Source organism: Neovison vison, chromosome 6, assembly GCF_020171115.1.
Source record: "Neovison vison isolate M4711 chromosome 6, ASM_NN_V1, whole genome shotgun sequence".
NCBI classification, from domain to species: domain Eukaryota; kingdom Metazoa; phylum Chordata; class Mammalia; order Carnivora; family Mustelidae; genus Neogale; species Neogale vison.
In genome coordinates this window covers 201,472,783-201,496,335 of record NC_058096.1, presented here as the reverse complement: position 1 = coordinate 201,496,335, position 23,553 = coordinate 201,472,783, and the positions used below count along the sequence as shown (strand labels likewise).

At 46.2% G+C, this 23,553-nt stretch overlaps 1 protein-coding gene across 3 annotated transcripts in view; it reads left to right on the top strand.

Annotated features, from left to right (window-relative positions):
• CACNA2D3 (calcium voltage-gated channel auxiliary subunit alpha2delta 3) overlaps window positions 1–23,553 on the top strand; it is an 863,447-nt gene that overhangs the window by 172,659 nt on the left and 667,235 nt on the right. For all 3 annotated transcript variants that reach the window (XM_044253365.1, XM_044253364.1, XM_044253363.1), the window contains one exon: window positions 3,543–3,659. In XM_044253365.1, coding sequence (XP_044109300.1) covers window positions 3,543–3,659 — 117 coding nt within the window. The remainder of the gene's footprint in view (window positions 1–3,542; window positions 3,660–23,553) is intronic.

Genomic DNA, 23,553 nt, shown 5'->3' with positions numbered 1-23,553 from the left:
CTGGGGGGAGGGGATTTCGGCTGGCAGAGGACTAGAACTGGTGAGTGGTTACATTTTGTCCCAGATCTGGGACTCCTAGCTTGGCAAGGAGGTTTGTATTGAGATTCTGATTAGCGGGCACCTGGGTGGCTCAGTGGGTTAAGCCGCTGCCTTTGGCTCAGGTCATGATCTCAGGGTCCTGGGATCGAGTCCCGCATCGGGCTCTCTGCTCAGCAGGGAGCCTGCTCCCTCCTCTCTTTCTCTGCCTGCCTCTCTGCCTACTTGTAATCTCTCTCTGTCAAATAAATGAATAAAATCTTTTAAAAAAAAAAAAAAGATTCTGATTAGCTAGGTCACCAGGCACAAGTAGGCCTGGGAGACTAGCCCTCTGTCAAGTCACTGGCTCATTTTCACAGAGGAGACTCATAGACAGGCTGCAGGGAGATCTCCCTGAAAACTTGGAGGACGGTTATAGTGAAATAAATGGATTCCTTTCTAGAGGAAAAATACAGGCAAGAACGGATATGACCAGAATAATGGGGCCCTATCTAGAAACCAGGAGATTCAGGTAAAGGCACATTGTGAAATGCATTTTATTTTTCTTTATCTTACACCTCTAGATCACCTTTCATTACAGAATTACTTAAGACAGAGACGTATTATATCGACTCTGTAAATATTAGACTGGCAGTTTTGTTTTGTTTTACTCACTTCTTGAACTTGGTAGTTTGGGTAGTGAATCTGCCTTGGGTATAGGCTGGCCTCAGCTGCTGGCTTTTGGAACACATCTGGCAGGCAGCAGAGAACCCCCAGGATTTTTGGCTCCAAAGACATTGGCTTGCATTCGAACTTAGGGAACATTTCCAGTGATTGTCCTTGAAGTTTTATTCACACACCAGAGGACGCTGTTAGCTTGAGCTATGGTTGGTCTGGCTGGAGCTCCACATCTCAAGCCCACCCAGTCAACCTCTCAAGGGGTAGAGGTCACCACGATGGGTCCCAGAATAATGTAGCTGCGTCCCTACTTGCACCCTCCTAATACTGTAACATTGACATGGTTTTGCCGTGAGCCTCATTCAGAGAAGTCCTATGACAGTCTGCTGTGGGTGAGCACAAGGACATGTCCTTGTCTCCAGGCCACACAAGCTACAGGGCCAGGAGAGAGGAGCACAGGGTGTCCTGGAGTGTCATTTACAACCCATAGCCCATTGACAATGTGGAGCAGCTCGGACGGTCCTACGAATAACGTAGCAGATGTCTGTCTTGGTCCAGACTCAGGCAGCCTAGAATAACATTTTGTATATTTCCTTAGACTCCCCTTAATTCTCAGAAATACCAAGTCCTCAGGCCCGACGTTTCAGCCGGAGGCCCCGATGCCCAGTCTGGGAGTCCCTTCCTGCCCTTCTCACATCTGCTCGGTCAGTGCCGGGCTCTGAGAGCTCTAGGCAGAATGCCCTCGGATACCAGGGATTTCACTGGAGTCGCAGGGGTCGGAAGGATCTCTCTTACGTTCATTCCGGTACGGTCCTTCTCCCTGTCCTCAAACCCTCCTCCTCTCTCTCTAAGACACCCAGTATTACTGCCTCAGTGGCCTTGGACATCTGAGCTCGGAAGGGAAGTGCTTTGTGTGTCACACACACACACACACACACACACACACACACACCCTTCCTCAGGGCAAGGAAAAACAGTTTCCTCTCAGTTTACATTTTTTAAAGTAAAGAAGGGGAAATGGGGAGAAAACACAAATTTTTACTGTAACCATGATCTTTCCATTAAAAAGCCATTACATTTTCCACTTCAAAACTGATGCTCAAGGTCTTTAGAGCCAAGATAAGATGTGGAGCCCCTCATTCTTTCTGAGGAGGAGGTGGCGGTGAGGGGTCAGTAAGAGGTTCGGGTTCTCCGAACAAATAAGGGTTAATATCAAGGCCCCAGTAGTTTCAGTTCCTCAGCCTTTCATTAGCGACACAAATGTAAGGGATTTCTGTCAACACTGAAAGTATTCAAACTCCACTTGGGAGGTACTTACTAATAAACAATGTTTCTTTCCCATGGGAACACAACTAAATCCTTAGTAACCCACACTTTTGGGTCTCAGGATCCCTTCACACTCTTACAAAATACTGAGGACCCCCCCAAAGGCTTCTGCTCATGGGGGTTGCATCTATTGACATTTGCCGTGTTCGAAATTAAAATGCAAATGTTTAAAAATTAATTCAGGCATGAAAACACGGTTATCATAAGTAGGTGCTTTATGAAAAATAACTGTATTTTCCAAAACAAACAAACAGAAAAAGTGGAGTGATACTTTTTTTGGGTGGTGGGGGGCAGTCTTTTTAATGGTTAAAGAGAAGACAGGTGGATCCTCGTATCTGCTTCTGTGCTGTCTGTTGTGATTTTTTGAAATCTAGGAAGAAAATCTGGTTTCCTGGAGATATGCTGTTGGGGAAAAGGAGCACTTGGTGGGCCCCTGGAAGGGTCTTAGGGAACCCTCAGTGGATCATGGGTCACTTTGAGAACGGCTGGTGAAACGAGATACGTCACTAGCTAGATAAGTCACTAGGGTGTGGTAGGTTTCAAATGAAAGATTGGCTTGGAGAATTTGAGTAAATTATGGGTCAGATCAGTCTCTTATGAACAGATGAACCTGTTATGGAATATACAAAGTATTTGTTTTTATGGGTTTTGTACTTACTGTACATTTTCTTTTCTGTGAGCTCATTGAGGGTACATAGGAGGTCCTCAAAGAGCATTTAGTGGATTGAAATGAAACATTAAAATCCATAGCAAGGACTCTCATTATAAAATGTTTATGAGATGCTCTGCCATATGACTTTCTTCAGTATCCATTCCACCGTATGAGTTGGCAAACTTTTTCTATAAAAGAAAGTAAATATTTTAGTCTTTGTGGGTTAACCAGTCTCTGTTGTGACTACTAAACTTATTGAATATATAAACAAATGGGTGTGGTTTTGTCCCAATAAAACTTTATTTATAAAAATAGGTGATGGATTGGATTTGGCCCAAGGATTATAGATTGCCTACTCCTGCTATAATTATACATTATAGTCATAGCATTGAAACTAATTTTCCCTAGGTCCCCAGTGATTGGCCATGAAAAAATTAAGTTAGTGATGTTCAAGGAGAAAAAAAAACCACACACACACACAAGTTAAATTTCTTCATTTTTATTTTATGACACATTTGGAATAGTCAGTTTCTAGTGGCACTGGCTGTGGATAACTAATGAATCTGGGGCTATCCTCCAAAAGAAAGGCTGAGGGTGGTCAAGTTGGAAGTGTAGAGTGTTGATTTCAAGAGCTGAAGAGGACAGATGATGAATAGTTTGATTGCTATAGGGTTTTTCTTTTTTTCCTTTCCTGGGTGCTCATTAAGTTTCTAAGAGATCCAGAGCCAATTTTCACATTTCTCCCTAGCTGGTTTAATAATTTTGAAGTACAGTCCCATATCTCCAAATCCAACAGAGGGAGTAACTAGAAGTGCTTCAATATCATGGGTATGGTGTCTCATGCCTTTCCTGTTGCCCTCCCTCCTTACAGAAATACAAAGAGTATGAGAAAGACGTTGCCATAGAAGAAATTGATGGCCTCCAACTGGTGAAAAAGCTGGCAAAGAACATGGAAGAGATGTTTCACAAAAAGTCAGAAGCTGTGCGGGTAAGTGTCTCTGGTTTCTACTCTGTGTTGCCCAAAGACAAGGAGGTACCTTCAGAAAACTGGCATTGATGATTCCAGCTCTCAAAGATCAGAGTTGCCTCATCTCTTCTGGTAACACTTTATTTCTTTAGTTAGCCAGCAAGGGCAGTTACTAGGGGCACAAATGCCCTTTCTGGATAGGGTTCAGGTGCCAGTTTTCATCTTATAATCTTATGCCTTCGGTGGAAGTGCCACCAAGTATACAGCCTCAGAGGATGGCTTGTGACTGTGTGATATGTTCACTCATTGTCAAAAGTCATTCAAAGGTACATTGTGGTTCGACTAAGCAACTATAAAAAATGTAAGCCATGATTGCCAAAATGTGGAGATGAGAATTCAATGGAATGAATGAGTCCAGATGAAGCTGGAGGTTCTCCTCACCTCTGTTGGAATATTATTATAATTGTGATGAATGTCTTCTCCAGCAGGAGCTTCCTGAAATTTCATATTGTCAGCAGGATGAATCCAAATGTATCTTTTTGGATTTACAAGATGGCATCCAACTCTGTTCCTTCTTGTCCGCTAAATGGTGCGTCTTAGGTTCTTGCTTTAGAACATGTGAATGTCGTAACATCCCACGTTTGTGCCACATTGGCACAGGAGTATGGGAAAGAATTGGAATCTGAAGAGCTCTTGATTTCTAACCTTTGGTCTGCTTACCTTTCGGTTTCAGTAGTTAACACTTTGCTCTAAGTGGCCATTTCCTACATGAGCTTCTCTCACAATTCATTGGCCCATCAAAATTTTCACATGTTATTTCTGCTTTGGGCCTGACAGTGCCACGTATCTGCTTGTCTCTAAAATAATTTTTGTGCTATTTTGATTCAGGGGACGAGGGCTGTAGTTTAGTAGTTAAGAGTGTGAAACTGGCTTGGGTTCAGTACCTGCCTTGGTCACTTTCTGAGCTTTGACCTTTAGTAAAACTGCCCTGCGTGCTTCAGTTTCCTCATGTGTAAATGGAAGAACACACAGGCTGTGTGACGATCAAATAGTCAGGATTTCGAGCTACTTAGTACAGATCCTGGCACCTACACAGTGCTCAGTAAATGACAGCTTCGTACTGCCACTATGACTATTAACCAAATAAGTTGAGACATTTTGGGGGGAACTCTGAAGTATCTTAGAAGAAAAAAAAAAACTTTTTTGCTACAGAAATACTGCTCTGACATCCAGCCCTGGTCACTTCATGGTGATTCCTGTGTGGTGTCCCTATGTCTCTACCTTAAAGCATGTGATAATCCTTTTTTTTTTTTTTTTTTGTAAGGAGTCATTTGTTTTATTTTTTAGAGAGAGAGAGAGTGGAAAGGACAGAGGGAGAGGGAGAGAGAATCTCAAGCAGACTCCCCTTTGACCATAGAGCCCCAAGCAGGGCTCGAATCCATGATCCCAAGATCAGGGGCCCGAGATCAGGACGTGAGTCAAAACCAAGAGTCAGGTGCTTAACTCACTCTGCCACTCAGGGGCCCCAAAGCGAGTGATATTCTTTACAGACACGGTCGCCATTCATATCTAACACTCAGAACCTGAAATTAAAATGCAACAGCTGCCCCCCACCACCGAAACCCACCATAATTACTATTTTCTATTTATACAATGAACGCCCCTTTGGTGGAACTTTAGGAATATACTGAAAAATGTCAAACAGAAAAATAGCACCTGAAAGGCAGGCTTGTGTTCTTGTGTTTCTTTCCTTCTAGTTTTTTAAATTTGCAAGTCTATGAGTGTCCTTGGGTGTTTTTCTTTTTCAAATTTGCAGGTGCATTGCCTGTTTGCTTTTGTGTCCAGCTTCTTTCCACTTCTCTACACCATTGCAGTGGGAGCTGCTCTTGGCATCACTCTAGTGAAGGATTTCCTTAAATGGCTGCATCCCATTCCAGTCTATGGGTGTGTCATGAAGGATTTTACTGTTCCTCCAAATATGGATGTTTAAGTTGTTTGCAAGTCTTGATATAAATAATGCTGCGGTGAATCTTCTTGTGTATTAATAATAGATCAAATGACTCAGCACCACTACCCTTGGTGTTCCTCTAAGGATTTTCCATGCACTCTCTTGTCCTTAGAACAGCCCCCAGAGGGAGGGATTATATTATTCCACTTTTACAAAAAAAGATGAGAGAGGCGTAAGTTAAGTCGCTTCTCCAGGGTCACATGGGGAATGAGGGACAAGCTCCAGGCACAGGGACCCAAGTCCACATTTCATCACCTACCTGCCCTCAGCATCCTGCACGGTAATCCCTGAGTGCAGAAGCCAGTTCAGAGACTTGCTAATCTCATCTTCCCAGCTCTTTCTGCATGCGAGGACATTTCTCCCCAGATCAGGTCCTGCCTCTTCCCAGTTCCTCCAGCAGCAGGGGCACGTGAGGGCTCAATTTGCCTGAATCCTCCCCCCCAAATTGAAATGTTTTATTTTGTTTTCAATAGTCATAACAATGTTGTCAAATTGAGGGAAGGAAATGCTATTTTTGTTTCAACTCGGGTTTCCTTGTAAATCAAAGAACTTCAGAGCAGAAAAGGACACAAATTTCCTTAGTTTCTGCCTCTGCAATTGACAGATGAGGAAGCCTCCAGACCTGGCATTCCAGGGTGGGGTGGGGGTGGGACTTACGCAACACAGCAGGATGACACAGAGGTCCAGCCAGCTCCAGAACGTGGACTTGGCACTCAGAGGCAGGGGGCCCACATGGCAGCTGAAAGGTTGTTGAGAAGAGCTAAGGGACCAGTGGACCTCTTTTCCTCACTTCCCTCCGTGGACATGCTAGGAGGAGCAGGAGATTAACTACCCTGTGCTTAGTGAGTCTCGATTGCACCAGGTCATGTGCTAAGTAAGCACTCTGTATATGTTATCTCATTTTGCCCTGGCATCCTCCCTGGCAGGGAGATGCTGTTCCTGTATCATGGGCTTAGAGATGAGCATGCAGGCTTGGCAGGGGGGAGTCACTGGCCCAAGTCACATGGGCAGGCTCAGGGGAGTTCCTTTTGCTCCCCACAGGTAGGATTACGGCGCCTCTGGGTGTATCTGTGCCAAGTGTTTTGCACTTAGGAAAGTGTTTGCTCTTACATTGCTGGTGAAGGGAACTTAGAGTTTGTAAGTATTTCATAATGAGAGAGTCTTAAAGCTTTAAAAAGCTTCAAGGATGATGACAGGAAGGAACTTAATTTTGAATCCTTTTGTTTTAAGTGCATGATGTTTAAAAAAACCCAAAAAGATATGGTTGGTGCAGTTCCTTGAGAAGGAAAAAAAAAGGTACTTTATTTGGATTGAAATGTACCCAGACTGAAGGCATCCAGGTTCTCTGAACTGTGTATTTTAAAGTAGTTGTATGAGGGCCTTTGGAAACACAGTTGATACCATAAAATCTGGGTTAACTGGTCCAGGGGTTTGTGGCACTCCCTGCTCCCAGTCTTTAAGTGGGAAAGACGGCTTATATGTCAAGTTGGGTTTGGTTTGGAGGCAGTTTTGCTGTTGAGATGGACCTGGTCCCATTGTGGGCCAGGAACGCTACTGGCAACAGTCATGCGCCTTGTGGCACTGGGACTGAGAGGAGGTGGCCATGGAGAGACCCCCTGGATATTGCTTTATGTGGAGGCCAAGGAATAGTAGGTGTGACTGTTTTTCATACGATAATGAGACCTCAACTAGGAGAGGTTGGTCTTTGCCTCTGGGATTGGTGAGCTTTTGAAGAGCAAACACTTCAAGTGAACATTTGCCATTTGGGTTTTCAATGGAGTCCTGATTTGCTGCGTGGCACTAGAGTGGACCACAGTGCACCGGGGCCTTTCCTGTCCCATCCCATGCCACCCACTGAGTAGGTGCCCCTTTCTCAAATGGCCCAAGAAAAGAATGGAGTTTAGAATTTGCACCATCATTCTGATGCCCCAGAAATCTTGTACTGCAGCCTCCATCCCAGCAGCCCAAGTCAGGTCAGAGGTCTTGGTGCCTTCCTGGCCATCCCCGATCCAGTGGCAAGGGCTCACCGGCGGTGGGTGCGTGGGAGGACTCAGGAACACACATGAGAAAGAACTGGCTGACAAACAACATAGATGGTTAAAATTTCCATGGATGTCTATAAAATATTTATGAGACTGGCAGTTGCAATTTAGAAAGCGACTCTAACTGCTCCGGTCTGTGAAGGTCGGTACAGTTAGCCAATCACTGCTGGGAAAGGGAGCAGGACTAGTGATCCGGCCATCCAAGCCTGTCATCTCTTGGCTGTGAAACAATGTTGATCTTTTCTCTGTCTCTTCTGGCTTGATTTCATCATTTTCCCCCATCACTTTTCCCAGTGATTAGTTGAATCAGAGTGATTTTTATCATACTCGTCCCCTGTTTGAATTACTCTTCACTATGCAATTATCCTATCACAGAAAGTCCTATTTTCTCCCTGTCAGATGTCTGGAGTAAATGTGAAACCCAAAGTGGCCTGCCCATTACATAACCTCTGTCATCTGGTTGGTAATGGACTATATGTAACTTTTTTTTTTTTTTCTAGCCTAGCAAATTACAAATAACCTTAGCTTCCATAATTGCCATTAACATAATGGTGCCATCATTATGGTAGCATATCTTAACTAATATTTTTTAGCACTTTTTAACGCCATTGGTGGTTTAAATAATTTTTTCACACCCACTCAGAGGGTTGATGTGCAGGTTATTTTAACTTAAAAGCCAGATTTGTGGGGGGGGGGAGGTGACACAGCGATGCTGTCATTTGCTTGTGTGCAGGATATTTGTGCCCAAAGCATTCTCTCCCACCTTCTTTGCTGGAAAATATTCATGCTTACCTAGCCCTCCATTGATGTTGCCGAGCAGTTTATCAAGTTTGAAGTCCCCACAAATGGACAAGAAATGGATTCAGTTTGCTTTTTAGTTCATTAACATTTCAAGGAAGACAGTCCACATGCTGGACAAGGAGGACATCATGCCCATTGTTCTCTTCCAGCAGTGGACCCCTGCGGCGGTGGGGGGGGCGCGACACCCTCATTCCTAAGTGACACCTGGAAATGCTCAACTTGGTGACCAGTCAGAGCTCATCTGAAATATTGAGGGGAAGCACATTTGACCCAGCTCCCCTTCCTCCTGAGTTGTTGATGATTCGAGGTGTCTTTAAAATCCAGTCCTCCCCTGGGAGAAGCACACACCATTACACAGCTGACAGGATCATCAACCCCGGGGAGCTCTGCATGAGCACAGACAAACCTGCAGGTGGAGAAGAATCTGTAGGAAGGCATTCTGCATAACTGTGGGCATCTCTGATTCCAGGCATATACTTTTAGGACGGATTCCAACACAGCCGGGGGATGTCGTGATCCTGTGATTGCGGAATCGTCCGTATAATCGAGATGAGCAGTCCGGCTGGAAAGAAGTAGATAAGCCTGGAAATAACAAACAGAAGGACTTTGGAGAGTTTATAAATGTATCCTAGTACTCTCTAGAGTGGCTTTCTAAGAATGAGTTCTCCAGAATGGTGATTGCCTTTGATCTTGTGGAACAGGTTGGGGGCAGGCCCTGCCTTCGGTGTACCGACCTTGGCCAGAATTATAGCCTCCTTCCAGCTTCAAAGTTTGTTCCCACTTTCGGGGCCAGGAGCCCATCCGCAGGGCTTTCACTGCTGTGCTGGACAGAGTTCAGGCCTCCACAAACTTAAACACATCTCAGGCACAGAGAGAGGATTATAGGATGCTATCTATTTGGGTAGCCGATCAGGTAAAACATGAAGTATTTCATTTGCCATTCAAGTTCCTCTTCTCTCCCAAACAATTAATGAGAAATGTCCAAAAGAACAAATTTTCTTGGGGACTATGAAGACACCAAACACAACTTGGCCCTAAACTTTGTAAGCCAAGAGTCTGTTGTTTTCCAACCTTGGATGAGAGTATGGGATGCATTTTGCTCATGCTCTCACGCTCAATCCTGTAAATAATCTGGTTTTACTTACTTTCCGATTTACATTGATAAAATGATAAATCAGGTACTTGAAAAAAGAGTGTTTTGCTCAAAAATAAACATCCTTGCTTCTTGGGAAAAGCTGAGAGAGACCAGATTATATATTAAGTTTCTCTCCTCTCCTATAGCTACCTGCTGTTGGCTGCCGAGCCGATTCCCATTATAGCTGTACTGTGGGAAGTAATTGCTGTTGTACAGTAATTCAATTTCGGTGCATTCACGCATCAGTTCACCGATAGGGGTTTATCTGGACAAACCCGGGACTTGAAAGCTTTTTATCGAGAAATTCCACATGCCGCAAGACGTTTTTCCTAGGTAACGAATATCAGTATTTGCATTTAATAAACATTTACCTTCTCAGAAAAATGGATGTCTTCCCCCTGCCGAAGAGATTTACGCCAGTCTTCCAGAAAGCTGGAGGGTACTATTAAAGTAACTTTCTCTGGCTGTTTTTTGACTGGTGTGTGTCTACATATGTATGACTATAAAACACGTCTACGTCTTTATGTAAATATACCCAGTGAAGCATGGAGAGCAGGAGGCACTCCAGGAAAGCATGATTGGTACCAAACATATATGTGTTAGAAGGGATTCAGGGTGACGGAGATTCTACGAATACTTCCGGCTTCAAAACTCATCTGTACCCGCGGGCGTGGTGGAAATTGTTGGTGAGGAATATTTTCAAAAGGATACCCATGAAGTTAGAAATGAAGTCAACCATTTTGTTGGTAAATTTCTAAAGTAAGGGAAGGTTCTTAAGACAGCTGGTTCTTCCTGTATACAAGGACTCTTGGAGCCTGAGGACTCTTCGGATACTCAGTCCAGAAGGAGCTGCGGAAGTCTTGGAAGCCAATGTTCCTAGCGTTCCTAGGAGGACCTTCAGTGCTCAGCCAGTTGAGGCGACTGGACACATCCAGAAGATGTTTCTGCCTTTGTTCATTTCTCATCTCACTCAGAGTTTCATAACATGTTCCCTGAAAGAGAAGTCAGTTTGTTTGAGACAGTAAAAACAATGTTTTAAGTCACAAATGAAAAGACTTTTATTTTATGATGTTGCTGTATCTTCTGGCCTGTTTGCTTTTTCACCCTTCCCTCTGTCCTTCTGTTCCTTCCCTTTGTTTCTTCCTCCCTCCCCTCCCTTTCCCTCCCACCTCCCTCTCCTCTGCCTTTCTTCTATCCCCTCCCCTCCCTTCCTCTCCCTTCCCCTCCCCTCCCCTCCCCTTCCTTTCCTTTCCCTTTCATTCCTTTCCATCCCCTTCCCTTCTCTCCCCTTACTTCCACTTCCCCCCTCCCCTCCCCTCCCCTCCCCTCCCCTCCCTTCCCCTCCCCTCCCCTCCCCTCCCCTCTCCTCTCCTCTCCTCCCTCCTTCCCTCCCTCACCTCTTCCCCCCTTCCTTCCTTCTGCAAACTGGGTTGCAAAACCCCATACATATGTGTAAGAAAATTTACAGCAGAAACCTCAAACCAGAAGAAACTTAAAAAATAGCACCGATCTGGATTCACTAGTTTTATGAGGTCCGGGAACCATTCTTGGTTAATGGGTGAGATCACAACCTCCCGGAACCCTGTGGGTGGTCTTCTTGGGTTTCCCTCCAGAAGGGGTTGGGTTTCCTCTAACAAAGGTTAGATGGTATCCACAGGAGCCTCATCTCAGAGAGGCCCACAGGGCTGTTCTCCCACCTACACTCAGAGTGAGCTACTCGCCTGCCTCCTGGGGGAATGAGCTTCTGCTAAGAGAGGGGAGAACTTCTGGACATTTCTTAGGGGACGTTTTATCTCCTGTCTCCTCAAGCCTGTCCCGTCAGCCTTGTGCTGAAGTTGGGTTGGCTTTGTGAACCATATTCAGGTTTTCCTGCTTACTCTGCACCTGTTGGCCTGTAGAGGGAGTTCTTCTTTGTGGGTCGAGCCACTGTACCAAAGGCCTGCCTGCTTCGTGGTTATTTGTCCCATTTTTAACTGGCTAAAATCTCTCCGTTTTTAAAGCTTTGTAGAAGACTTAGTTTTGGATTTTCTGTATAACTCACTTCACCCGTATTTGCTTTGTTTTAGTTTTTCTTTTCCCGGATTATACATATTCATTTTTTTTTTTTTTTAAACCTTAAGTCCTATAACAATTGTTTGTTATAAAGGCAGACCCTGATCCATATTCATTGCAAAAGAAAGAAGAACTTGCAGAAAATGATAAAGGAGAGAGTAAAGATCACAGCATCGAGAGGTGTTAAAAGGTACTTGACATTTAAAAAAAATTTTTTTTTTAAAGATTTTATTTATTTATTTGACAGAGATCACAAGCAGGCAGAGAGGCAGGCAGAGAGGGGGAGGCAGGCTCCCTGCTGAGCAGAGAGCCCAATGCAGGACTCGATCCCAGGACCCTGAGATCATGACCTGAGCTGAAAGCAGAAGCTTTAACCCACTGAGCCATCCAGACGCCCCGGCACTTGACATTTTTAAGTGCTGTTTCTTTTTAAACATCATAGTTTCTATTTTCCTAGATATCTTTTCTATTTGTACATATATGTATACACACACACACACACACACACATAAACTTCTAAAACATTGGATTATTCTTGTAACTAGCCAACTGATTTTTACAAAACTAATTTTATATGTTGTGGACATCATTCCACATCAGTGAATATATATAGTTCTGTTATTTTTCATGACTATAGTATAGTCTGCATTCTGGTTGTTCCAATCAAGAAATTCTCTTTTGGTGAACATTGATATTATTTACAGTGTTTCGCTATGAAAAGCAATGTTGTGGAAAACTCTTGCGGAGAAATTTGGCCTTTTATGTGATGCATGTATTAGGACGTATTCCTAGGAATTAAAAGAAGGCTTTTGGCATCCTTGCCAGCTTGTCCTCCAGACAGCATCTCCCTGTGAGGCTGGAGAGGCTCTTTTTCTTCACTGTCCTCTCTGACATTTGGCCATTACTTTTGATTTTTGTCAGTCTTACAGGCACAGAGTAGTATCTCATTTTATTTGTTTTCTTTAATTGCTTACTGTTTAGCATGGTGGATCTTTTCTGGCTCCCCACCTATGCTGTAATGAGGTTTGTGGCAAATTATACCACGTCTTAAAGCATTATTGTCACAACCCAGAGAAGGTCTAGGTGCGGGGCCCCCAGCACACCTCAAAGACAGGTGTGAGCTCAGGAGCTCACTTGGACACACTTGGAGGGCCCTCCCTACCCCTTCTGTCTTCCTTCCTGGACAGTATCATAAGAACAGCCTAGTTGTGGGGGGAGAGATGAGGAACAATGACAGGCACCAAGCTGCCTGGCTTTGGGGTGCTGGTTTGGAAGAGTTTTCTGGGAATACCAGTGACTCAGCACCTGAAGAATATGGTGTCTGGGTGTTTTAGACCCTCCTACTACAGGAGAAAGTCACTGGTCCCAAGAGAAGTTGAGTGCGGTATATCCCTTCTCACTGAGAAAGGACTCCCATTTCCAGCCCGCTCATTGTTAGACACCTAGACTAAGGCCCAGGGTCACTTTGGGTCTCTTCCCCTTATGGTGCCATCTTTCTGTCTGTTCATCGATCATTTCTTCTTCCTTTTTTCTTATAAGTCACCTGTTAATGCCCTTTCCCATTGTCCATACTATAGTGTTTCTTTGTCCCAGCTGGTCTCCACTGCAGCCCCGGTACCTGTCACAGTGTCAGAGTCTTTAGTTAAGTGCTCGTTACGCATTTGGTGATTGACTCACAGATCTTCATCTTGGAGTCAGGATAACTTAAAGTCAGACTGATAATAGGTTACACCTCTTCGTTCAGAAAACTCCTGAATGATGATGGGGAGAGAAAAGGTTTTGATCTAAACTGCAGAGAAGCCACATAGCTCATGATCCTTCCAGAACCCTTGACCATCTCTTCCAAGTAAATGGGTCCTTTGCATGCCGTCTCAAGTCAGACTACTGCCTTCTTAGACTCCACGCTTCAGCCTCAGCCCAGTCCCTCCCTACAGGGCTCTCCTCCCAGAACAAGGTGAATGGGGTACCTGAAGTGGGCAGAAATCAGGCCAGCTGCTCAGGGTGGAAATAAAAGTTAGTGATTTCTATAGAGGGAATCAAAGAACGGCTTCCCTCCTTCTCTTCTTCCCCCCCCCCTCCTTCTTTCCTTTCTTTCTTCCCTCTTTCCTATTTGGTTGGAACTGATGAAGGAAAACTTGACTGGGGATAGGGGAGGGAGGAGGAAGTCTGCGTTCTGAGGCTGTGACTTAGCAGAATGGCCGTGGGTTTCCCTGGTGTTCTTGGAGCCTGGCTGAGAGATCTTCTGGTCGTAGTACAGGCTGGAGGCTAGAGCTGGGGTGTGTGCCTCCAGGTTTGGCAGACGTTGCTCTTCATGTGGCATGTGTGGTGAACACAGGCATCTCCCTACCCCCTAGAAATGGAACACACTGATGTCTGAGCAGTTTCAAGGGGATTCTTCGTAAATTTGAGCAAGATGTCGTGAAGGAGAATTTGGGAGTGGTGCTGAGAGCAGTTGTCAAGCTCCCCACTTCTGGGCTTGGTGTTGTCCCGGTTATAGCATGGCCGGGTCAGGGCACCTGTCCAGAGCCCCACCTCACCCCGCCACCGTGGTCTGTAATACCATCTTGCTTACTTCCTTTATGAACTTTTGGGTGTTGTACTTAACTTCTGTTTAGCTCAGTGTTGACTTGATGGTGGCTGTCTCTCCACTAGGACCCTGGTGTCATGAGGGCAGGGACCATGGTCATCTTGCTTCCCCTTACAGCCCTGGGACCCAGCCTTGGGCATTTGGCAAGTATCGGTGAACGAATGGACCCACCACCCCGGTAATGACGCTGTCATGGGCAGACCATCTGGTCGCCAGGACGTGGTGCTGGGTAAGGTTTCCTGGGTGTTTTCTGTTTGCTCGTTCTTGCCCTGGCCCCTGTTCCCCACCAAATGATCCATTTCTCCTCTGTCTCAGAAGTCCAGATTTGATTTCGGTTGTGCGATGATAAAGAAAAAGAAAAAGAAAAGTTTCTTTCCCCTCGGAAGTGGAATATCATTTAAAATCGTCTTTCCCATTTTCACTGCCTATTTTTATTCTCCATCTATAAAGCCCAGTTTTGAAAGATTTCCTGTCGCTTTGGTCAAGACCAAGTGGACCAAACAGCCCGGAGAAGAGAGGCTCGTGGCCATGGAGACTCGTGTGAAATTATAGTGCTGATCCCTGCCTTTAACCCGTAGCAATTACGCCCATCAGGGCACCCACTTGGAAGCTCTGAGCTCGCCTCGCTGTCTTCTCTGCCTGCATCGCCCACTAGAACGGAACGAGAGCGAGGTGTCCTCTGCAGGTGGGAGACATGCAGGACACTTGTCCGAGCCAGAGTGGGTGGGTGGGGACCATTCAGCACAGCAGTGTTACACCAACCGACTGCTTGCTCCGTTGATTTCTCCAAAGACTGGTGTTGTTTCCATACCAGATCAGGTAGAAAAATAATGCCACTTAGTTTATACTCAGGTGAGGCAAAAGAAATCTTAAAAGGTTTGTGGGTGGGAGGAAATTATGGTGAATCACTGAAGTGTCACCATCAATAGATCAAACTGACAGAATAAAGCCATAATAATAATAATAATAATAATAATAATAATAATAAAAGACCACTGGCTATAATTGTATGAATGGCAACAAATTAGGGGTTTTCAGCAATATTTTGAATGCGTAGTTATGGGAGGGAGGTGTTCGGTGGCATGGGTTGTCTGGTTTTGGTCTTTGCTCAGTTTCCCTCGTGGCGGTAAGGAGCCGCTGGGCCCACAGACACAGCGAGACTATTTACGTTTTGTAAATTAGGTTATGAGGGGAAAATGAAAAGGTGGCTGGGAATTCATTGGCATTTCATTTACATTGCATTCAGCAGAGGGATGCCGGCCCTCTTGAGTAATCAGAGTCTTTGTTGAGAATCAGCTGGGATATCACTGACTGCATGTCCCGAGCTGTACTGGCTGCTTGAACACACAACAGATAATGCTTTTGTGCGATCAGGGGCAAATGGGATTTTTTTTTTTTTTTTTTCTGGTGTGCTTTTTAATTGATTTTATGTGTCAGTGGGGGAGGAGAATCATATCCTGGGGAATACACGTAGCCTTTCTCACTGTTCACCCAGTGATTCTGGAGCATCTCATCGGGTTGTTTGATGCGCTTCAATGAGAGGAACGTCTTGGGGCCCCTGGAAGGCTGCGGTGGTCGTCAGAAAGCAGACCGTCATCTTGGTCTTGTTGGGGAGCCGTTCATTCGCACCCCAACACCAGCCAGTGAGGGGGTGTCTCCTCTCTTCCAGCAGGATTCTCTGGAAGAACTTCAGGCCAGGCAGCGGTACCGGCCCTCCACACGGTTGCTGAGACGTGTGCTGACAGGGACCAGCTGCGGAGGGGCAGTGGAAGGAGCCCAAGGCAGGAGCAAGGCCAGACCCGAGGAGGGGGGCAGGGCCTGCAGGCCACAGTTTGGATGGCTTGTGGTAGCCTCTGGTAGAGGAGTCTTGTGGGGCCAGGCAGCTTGTCTCCAGGAGGACGTCCCCCAAAGCCTTGGGGGACGTCCTCCCTTACTGTGCCAGGTGTCTGTCACTGCAGTCCCTATGGTCATCATCTGGGGACAGTGAAGTCCCCATTTGGAAATCAGAGGTGGCCGCTTGAGGCCAGACACGGTAGACATGATTTTACTCCAAGGAAGTGTGTTGAGCCTTCTTCACTTGGCAAAAAGGAATGTGGAGGGGAAGTCCTTGGGTGTTCTCCTCAAGCTGTGTGTGTGTGCGCGCATGCGTGTGTGTGTGCATGTCTCTTTAAGTCTATGAAACACTGGAAGGCTCTTTCTGAGATTTTCTTCACCTCTAACATTTCAAAATTTCAGCTCTTGTGTTAGGCTTTTATAAACAAGAAGTCTTATTTCTCTGGTGTATTTTCTCTCATCTCAAAGAAGACCTGATCTATGTAAATAACTCCCCATCTGGTCTCATTCACAGAATTGGGAAACAAAAATCAGAGGGCACCCCCCCCCCTCCACTGTCCCTCCCCACAGCACACACTTTTCTACTAGAATGATGACTGAGACAATATCTCTCACGGGGAGAAGGGAATGAAAAATGCTGAAAGTGGTTACATTTGAATGTGTGGCACTTATCTCTCTGTGCAGACACCTTATAGAAAAATAATTCATCAAACTTCGTTCGAGAAGAAAAGAACATTACATCTTCATCAACAACAACATCAAGAGCTCACCGTGGTAGGAACGGGACAATAAAGGAGTTATTTTAGCAGAATTAACAGTAAGAAATGAGCCCCATGTATCCTTCCTTTTTATCATGGTGTGGTGCATTTGCATATTCTGAAATTTCACATTTGCATAGTCAATGATTTTAAATTAGAGTCTCACATCGCCTCTCTGATGTTTGTCATGTGTGTAACTCGTCTTAATAACTGAGTTGTTAGCATTTGAAGAGCAGCTCATCTTTGGCCCAACCCTGAACATATCGCACTGAGTTACCTCTGCAAATTTTTGACAGCTTTACTAAGATACAATTCCCATACAATACTATTCACTCATTTAAAGTGTACAGTTTTTTAGTGTATCCACAGGATTGTAGAACCATCCCCTCAGTCACCCACAGAAGCTTTTCAGCACCCAAGGGAAAAATCCCAAACCCACCGGCAGTCACCCTCCATTGCCAACCCCACCTCCCCAAATCTCCTTCCTTCACAGAGAACAGGGAAACGCTCTTCTACTTTCTGTTTCTATAGATTTACGTATTCTGGAGATTCCATTTAAATGGAAGCATCCAGTTGATGGTCTTTGGTGACTGCCTTCACTGAGCGTAATGTTTTCCGGGCTTACCCATATTATAACATGTGCCAATAGTTCATTCTTTGTTATGGTCCAGTAACATTCTACGGGATGTGACCACGCTCTGCGTATCTGTTCACCAGCTGGTGGTCACTTGTGCTCTTTCCACTTTTTGCCTGTATTGACTATGCTGCTGTGAATATTTTTATCCATGTTTTTGCATGGAAGTATATTTTTATTTCTCTTGGGAACATGTAGGAATGGAGTTGCTAGTCATATGGTAACTCTATGATTAACCTTTTGAGGAACTGCCAGGCTGCTTTCACACATGGCTGTGCCATTTTGTGTTCCCATCAGCAGTGTTGGAGAGGTCTGAGTTCTCCATATTCTCACCAACACTTGTTACCTGTCACACACATTCATGATTGAGAAGTGGTAGCAGTTTGACTTGCAGTTCCCTGATGACTAATAATGTTGAGCATCTTTCTAGCTACTTATTGGCTGTTTGTATATCTTCCTTGGAGAAGTGCCCAGTCAGATCCTTTGCCAATTTAAAAACTGTCATTTGTCTATCTGTTACTAAGTTGTAAATGTTCTTTATATGTTCTAGATACTAGTTCCTTATCAAATACATGATTTGAACATATTTTCTTCCATTCCATATGTTGTCTTTTCTCTCTCTTGATGGTGTCCTTTGTAGCCCAAAGTTTTAATTTTGATAACGTCCAACCAATTTTTTTTTCCTTTCTGATGCCTGTACTTTGGGTGTCATATCTAAGATGTCACTACCTAATCCAGGGTCACAGAGATTTGTGCCTATGTTGTTTTCTAAGAGTCTTACAGTTTTAGCTCTTATATATAGGTCTTTGACCCAGGTTGAGTTAGTTTTTGTACACGGTGGGAGGTGGGGGTCTGATTTCGTTCTTTGCATGTGGAAATCACCTGTCTCTGGACCATCTGCTGAAAAGTACCCTTGCCACTCAGAGTGAGTTCCTTTCAGCTCTGACATGTAATTAACCAAATGTTATCTTCGGAAGAGTTGATCCCTCTAGCTGTGATCAGAATGGCACTGTTGCGCTGACTCTGGCAAGCAGGTATTAAGCATTCTTCGTGTCTTATCTGATTTAATGCTTACAAGCCTCTTTCGAGTTGGGTAGCGTTATTACTGGTTAGGAACTGGAGAAGCAGCTGAGGCCCAGTTTCTCACTGTAGGTAGCTGAGACTCCAGCCCAGACCATCTTCCCCCTCTACCCACCTGTTGTACTGTCCTTCCTGGAGTTTTTATTAAGATCCTGTAGACCGTGGCTGTCAGAGGTCAAGGACCCAGCTAAGCACTCAAGGTGAAACATTTGCGCACTTTTCAGAGTATACGGTTCATCGGAAGAGCTCAGGAGTATTGTTAGGGTGAAGAGTCCATTTCAGTGGGTTGAGAGTCTGCATTTCCAAAGAACTCACAGAAGCAGACACCACTGCTCAGGGAAATCACATTCCAAGCAGAAAGATTTCGCTTGCTGGCTTTCAAGCTTGGGAGGTGAGGAGGTACATTGGAATCACCTAGAGGCTTAAAAAAAATACAAATGTCCCGCCTCTCTTCCTGGGATTCTAGTTGTCTCCGTCTGGGGTGTGGCCTGGGTGTGGGGGTTTCCAAAAACTCCTCAGGCTGTCTAATGTTCAGCTGAGAGTGAGCAGCACTGAGTTACCTCATCCCACCCCGCAGGGAGCCCCCACCAGGAGGCGCTTCAGTGTGCTCTGGGAGGTGAGGCTTCTAGCTTTCTGGGGCTAGCTAACTGGCCTACAGTCCCACAACGACGGGGCAGGAGAGCTGGCAGTCCAGTTCAGGCCTGATTGCAGGGGCAGCTCCGAGCTCTCTCCTCGTGCTCCATGGTGGCCCCCCTGTTGCAGTCCATTTGTAGAGGAGTGAAGTGGGTGACTTCCTCTGGCCTGAGAAGGTGGTCTGACCCCCGCTCCCTGCTGCTGGGCCCCTTCTCCATCTTCCGACACAGGGACCCCTGTTCTCTCATAGGGTGCCAGTGGGACTTGCATGCATCGTTCGCTTCCTGCGGCTCTGAAACACCCAGAGGTGGGGGTCCCAGTCCCTAGAACTCAAGTTCAGGTTCTCTCATGTCTCTGGTTCCTTCCTCAGGGAATCCGACAGGGTGAGCAATGCTTTGACCTAATGCCTGTTGGAAGTGAGGAAAAGTGCTCATTCTTTTTAGAATTCCTGCCATTTTAAGGAGAAAATAGAAGTTGAGGGTAGTGGTGCAGTCTGTTTGTGGGCTCTTCCTGTCCTAAGCTGCCTTCATTCCTGTAAGGCTGAATGGCTGTGGGCGTTCACCACACTGTGACCATCCTGTCTGTGCTGTGGACTGTGAGCTGTGTTTCCTAAAACGGACAGCCTGGGCCTCCGCGTGGGCTGCTGTGGGAACCAGGTTGTAGCCACGAGAAGGAAGCCAGTACCCTCCCCACGTGGCCTTTCCTGCTTCTTGGGGGGAGTCAGATGCTGAATCCAAAGTTAGGGGAGTGGGACAGGCCTAGAAGCTGGCAGTCCCGGCCACCCAGGTGGGGCCCACGGAGGTGGAGGGACTGAGCCCTGGTGAGGAGCCGAGTCTGGGGCCCAGAGATGGCAGGGGATGGCCCCAGCAGAAGGAACAGCTGGAGAGGGGGGGAGCAGGGAGAGCGGGGCAAGTTGACGGGATTGAAAGGAGGACAGAGCTGGGAGGGTCTGGAGTGGGGAGAGCAAGACAAGGGGCCCTCTGAGATGTATGAGGTGAGAGGTCAAGGCCTCAGGGCCTGGTGCATTTCTGGGGTCCACGCACCAGGGCGCTCCCTGTGTTGCTTGCCCCCAGCACCTTTCGCCCATGGGCTCTGTGGCCAGAGGTGTTCAGGTCAGGGTCTGGGAGTCACACCAAGGATGCAGGAAGTCAAGGGAGTGTTTGCATTTCTCATTTTCATTGTCTCTCTTTCCCGGTGTCCCCAGGGCAATGCTGCCATGTTCCCCTCTTTTCTCTGAGCCTCTGATTGATATCCACCCACCCCTCCCCTCAGAAATGTTTTTGTCCTCTCAGTAATCGGAAGCAGCTCCTCCAGATCTCAGCGGGAGGCTCAGCTGCCCCTCTCCCCTGGCTGAGTGCACTTGGAGGAGTAGAGAGAACAGGTCCTTCGTACCACCGCAGGAGCCCGGAAGCCCCCGGAGCACTCAGGAGGAGGGGGCCGAGAAGTCCCTGTAGCCTCTGTTGTGCTGGGAGAAACCATCCGGGCTGTGTTCAGTGGAGGCGATGAGCCCCACTTCTGAAAAATTTCAGCTACATTTAGCAGATGGATCTGTTCTGGATTGTCCTGTTTTGGTGAGTCTGACCCACCACTCAGGCCGTAAGTGGGTGGGGGTACCTTGTAGGGGCGCTCACCCATTAATTCTTCAATCTTGTCTCCCAGGGAGGCTCAGCTCTCTTCATAAAACTGAAGGCAGTTTTATGGAGTCAAGTGTGTAATTACCTTCCTTCGTCAGTGGCTTCTGGAAGCATGCCCCCTTTGTCTCAGTGACCCCAGCAACTGAAGAAGGCTGGCCTTGGGAATTATCCTCTCTTGTAGAAGTGGGAGCGTGGGGCCTTTGCCCACACCATTTGCTTTGCCATAGAGTTGAGAGGCACTGGATATTCAGTTGGCCCTCAGGAAACTGGTTCCTCTCTTCTTCTAGCATGTCTGCCTGGGCTTTGGAGGCTTGGAGTCCTGGGGCTGGCCATCATTTACTGAGTGTGATGCCTTTCCCTTCTAAGCCTCAGTTTTGACATCTTTGAAATCGACACGATGACATGTCTGACATCGCACTCTTAGGATAGGGGCAAGGCTGGCTTTATTATGGGTTCCATCAGAATCTGGGCCCAGATTTCTCCCTCCTTGAAATGGAGACACTGAGGTAGCCGATCTCAGAACTGATGTGAAGGTCCAATGAGAAACACGTGTGCAGCCTTAGCCTGGTGTCTGGGAGGAGGCAAAGCTGCAGATTAAACAGAACAGTTTAAATAAGAGAACTAGATTGATAGATTGATAACCTGAGCTCGTCAGTCCCTGCCTTTCAGCTAAGGGTAGGGTGGTTGTCCAGTGTGGGCAACATTAGGCCAGCCTCTAGTGGGGTGATGTGAATAGGGGAGTCTAGGGGCCATGCAGACAATTTTAATAGCTGTACATATATTTTAATCCATATTAGATAAAATATAATCACCTTTTAAAGCAAAATTACATAAGCTGTGTCCGTTGATTTAAACCAATGAAATAAGGAAGGATGAAATGAAGCCAGATGCAGAATGTTTTTTGGGGGCAGTTGGAGACCCCCTGGGCCCCACCATTACAGAAGGAGACAGGTCAGATGTGTGGATGTGGTCATGGGAAGTGAACTGGATGAATACAAGGCAGCAAGGTTGAGCTTGAATGAAGCAATGTATAAGAAACAGAATCAGATTTATAACATCGTAACACCTGTGTAAATTAAAAGCATGTAAGACTGATGAAGTCCCAGAACCTAGGTCGGGTTCGGTGGGGTGAGGTTCGGAACCGACGGCTAAAGAAAAAATTCTTAAGACATCGCTGGTGCAAAAGGTGGTTTATTAGAGCACAGGGACAGGACCCATGGGCAGGCAGAGATGCGGCTGCCCAGGGCCTGTGAGCAGTGTCTGGTTATATACACAGGAGTTGGGTAGGTGAGGAAAAAGGCGTGTTCAGAAGAGCTATTGGGGCAAAGAATACTATCAGGATATTGAAGGCCTGGTTACTATCAAGTCAAGGCATTTCCCCTCTAAAGAGGCATTAACATAAAGACAATTGGGAGTTTCCTGGTGGAATGTTACATTCCTGCTATCAAGAGTCCTTGTGAGTGAGATTTAGGTTTAGAAGAAATTTAACTTTATTTACTTTTCTTTTTACCTCCGCCTCCTTTGGTTTCTTATGGAGGGGAGGGTGGCATTAGAGCTTGAGGAACTGAGTTATGTGTCCTTGGAAATTGGGCTATTGATAAGGTAACTTCTTTGTTGTAAATCTCAAGGACATTTGCAAACCAAGGAAGACTCCTGCCTTACAGGACTGTGATCTCTGCAATATAACCATTTGTTCTTCTTTCAGGGCAGTCAGGGGTGCCTGAGGAATGTCACACATATTACTAAGGGGAGTGGGTCGAGAGGGGGTGCAAGGCGCCAGCCCCTGCTCCCTCCTCAGCCAGCCTCCTGCTCCCTCATCAAGACCATGTGCACAGTTAAGACTGTCTATCAAATAGAGTGGGTGCCAGCGGGGGTGGGGGGTGAGAGTGTAGGGGCCTTTCATGGACCAGGGACAGTTCTATGCTGAGTGTGAACAACTCTGCCTTCCGTTTGAGTGGTAGCTGCCCATGCACACGTGGTGTGAGCCGCAGAGGAACATACCCTTGTCCATCTGCACACAGGATGGTCGGCTGAGCAGGCAGATCGCGATGGTGGGATGCAGATGTGTGAAGTGGGAGCCGTGGTGCCAAGGTAGAATGCTAACCATGACAGTGAGTTTCTCTTAACCTTTCTTCCCAGTGCCCCCTCTTCCCCGTGTACTATACACACAGGATTGCACTCCTTTTTCTCAACAACCTTGTGAGGCAAGCCCAAGGTCATGGAGGGAGAGCATGGTAGAGCAGGCACTGACCCAGTCCCTCGGACCCCAAAGCCCATGGCTACCATTCACGTTGTGCACAAACAACATTAGCATAAAGATTCCTTTAAAATGGGCACACTTTTACCTCCCCCACCATCCTGTTAATCCGTGCATTGCTTGAGTTCTGTTGGTTCTACATTAGTTGAATATGGTCATCCCATAGTAGTTGAAGGCCGTGTTAGCAATATTAGGTTGAATTTTTTCCTTTTTTTAAAGATTTTGTTTGTCAGAGAGAGAGCACGCACAAGCACAGGGAGCAGCAGAGGGAAAAGGAGAAGCAGGCTCCCTGTGAGCAGGAAGCCTGATGCTGGACTCAATCCCAGGGTCCTGGGATCATGACTTGAGCCTAAGGCAGATGTTTAACTGACCAAGCCACCCAGGGCACCCCTGGGTTCGACCTTCTTGTGTGGAGGAAGATTTGTTGATGCAGCCATTTCACGACTCCTGATACTTAGTTT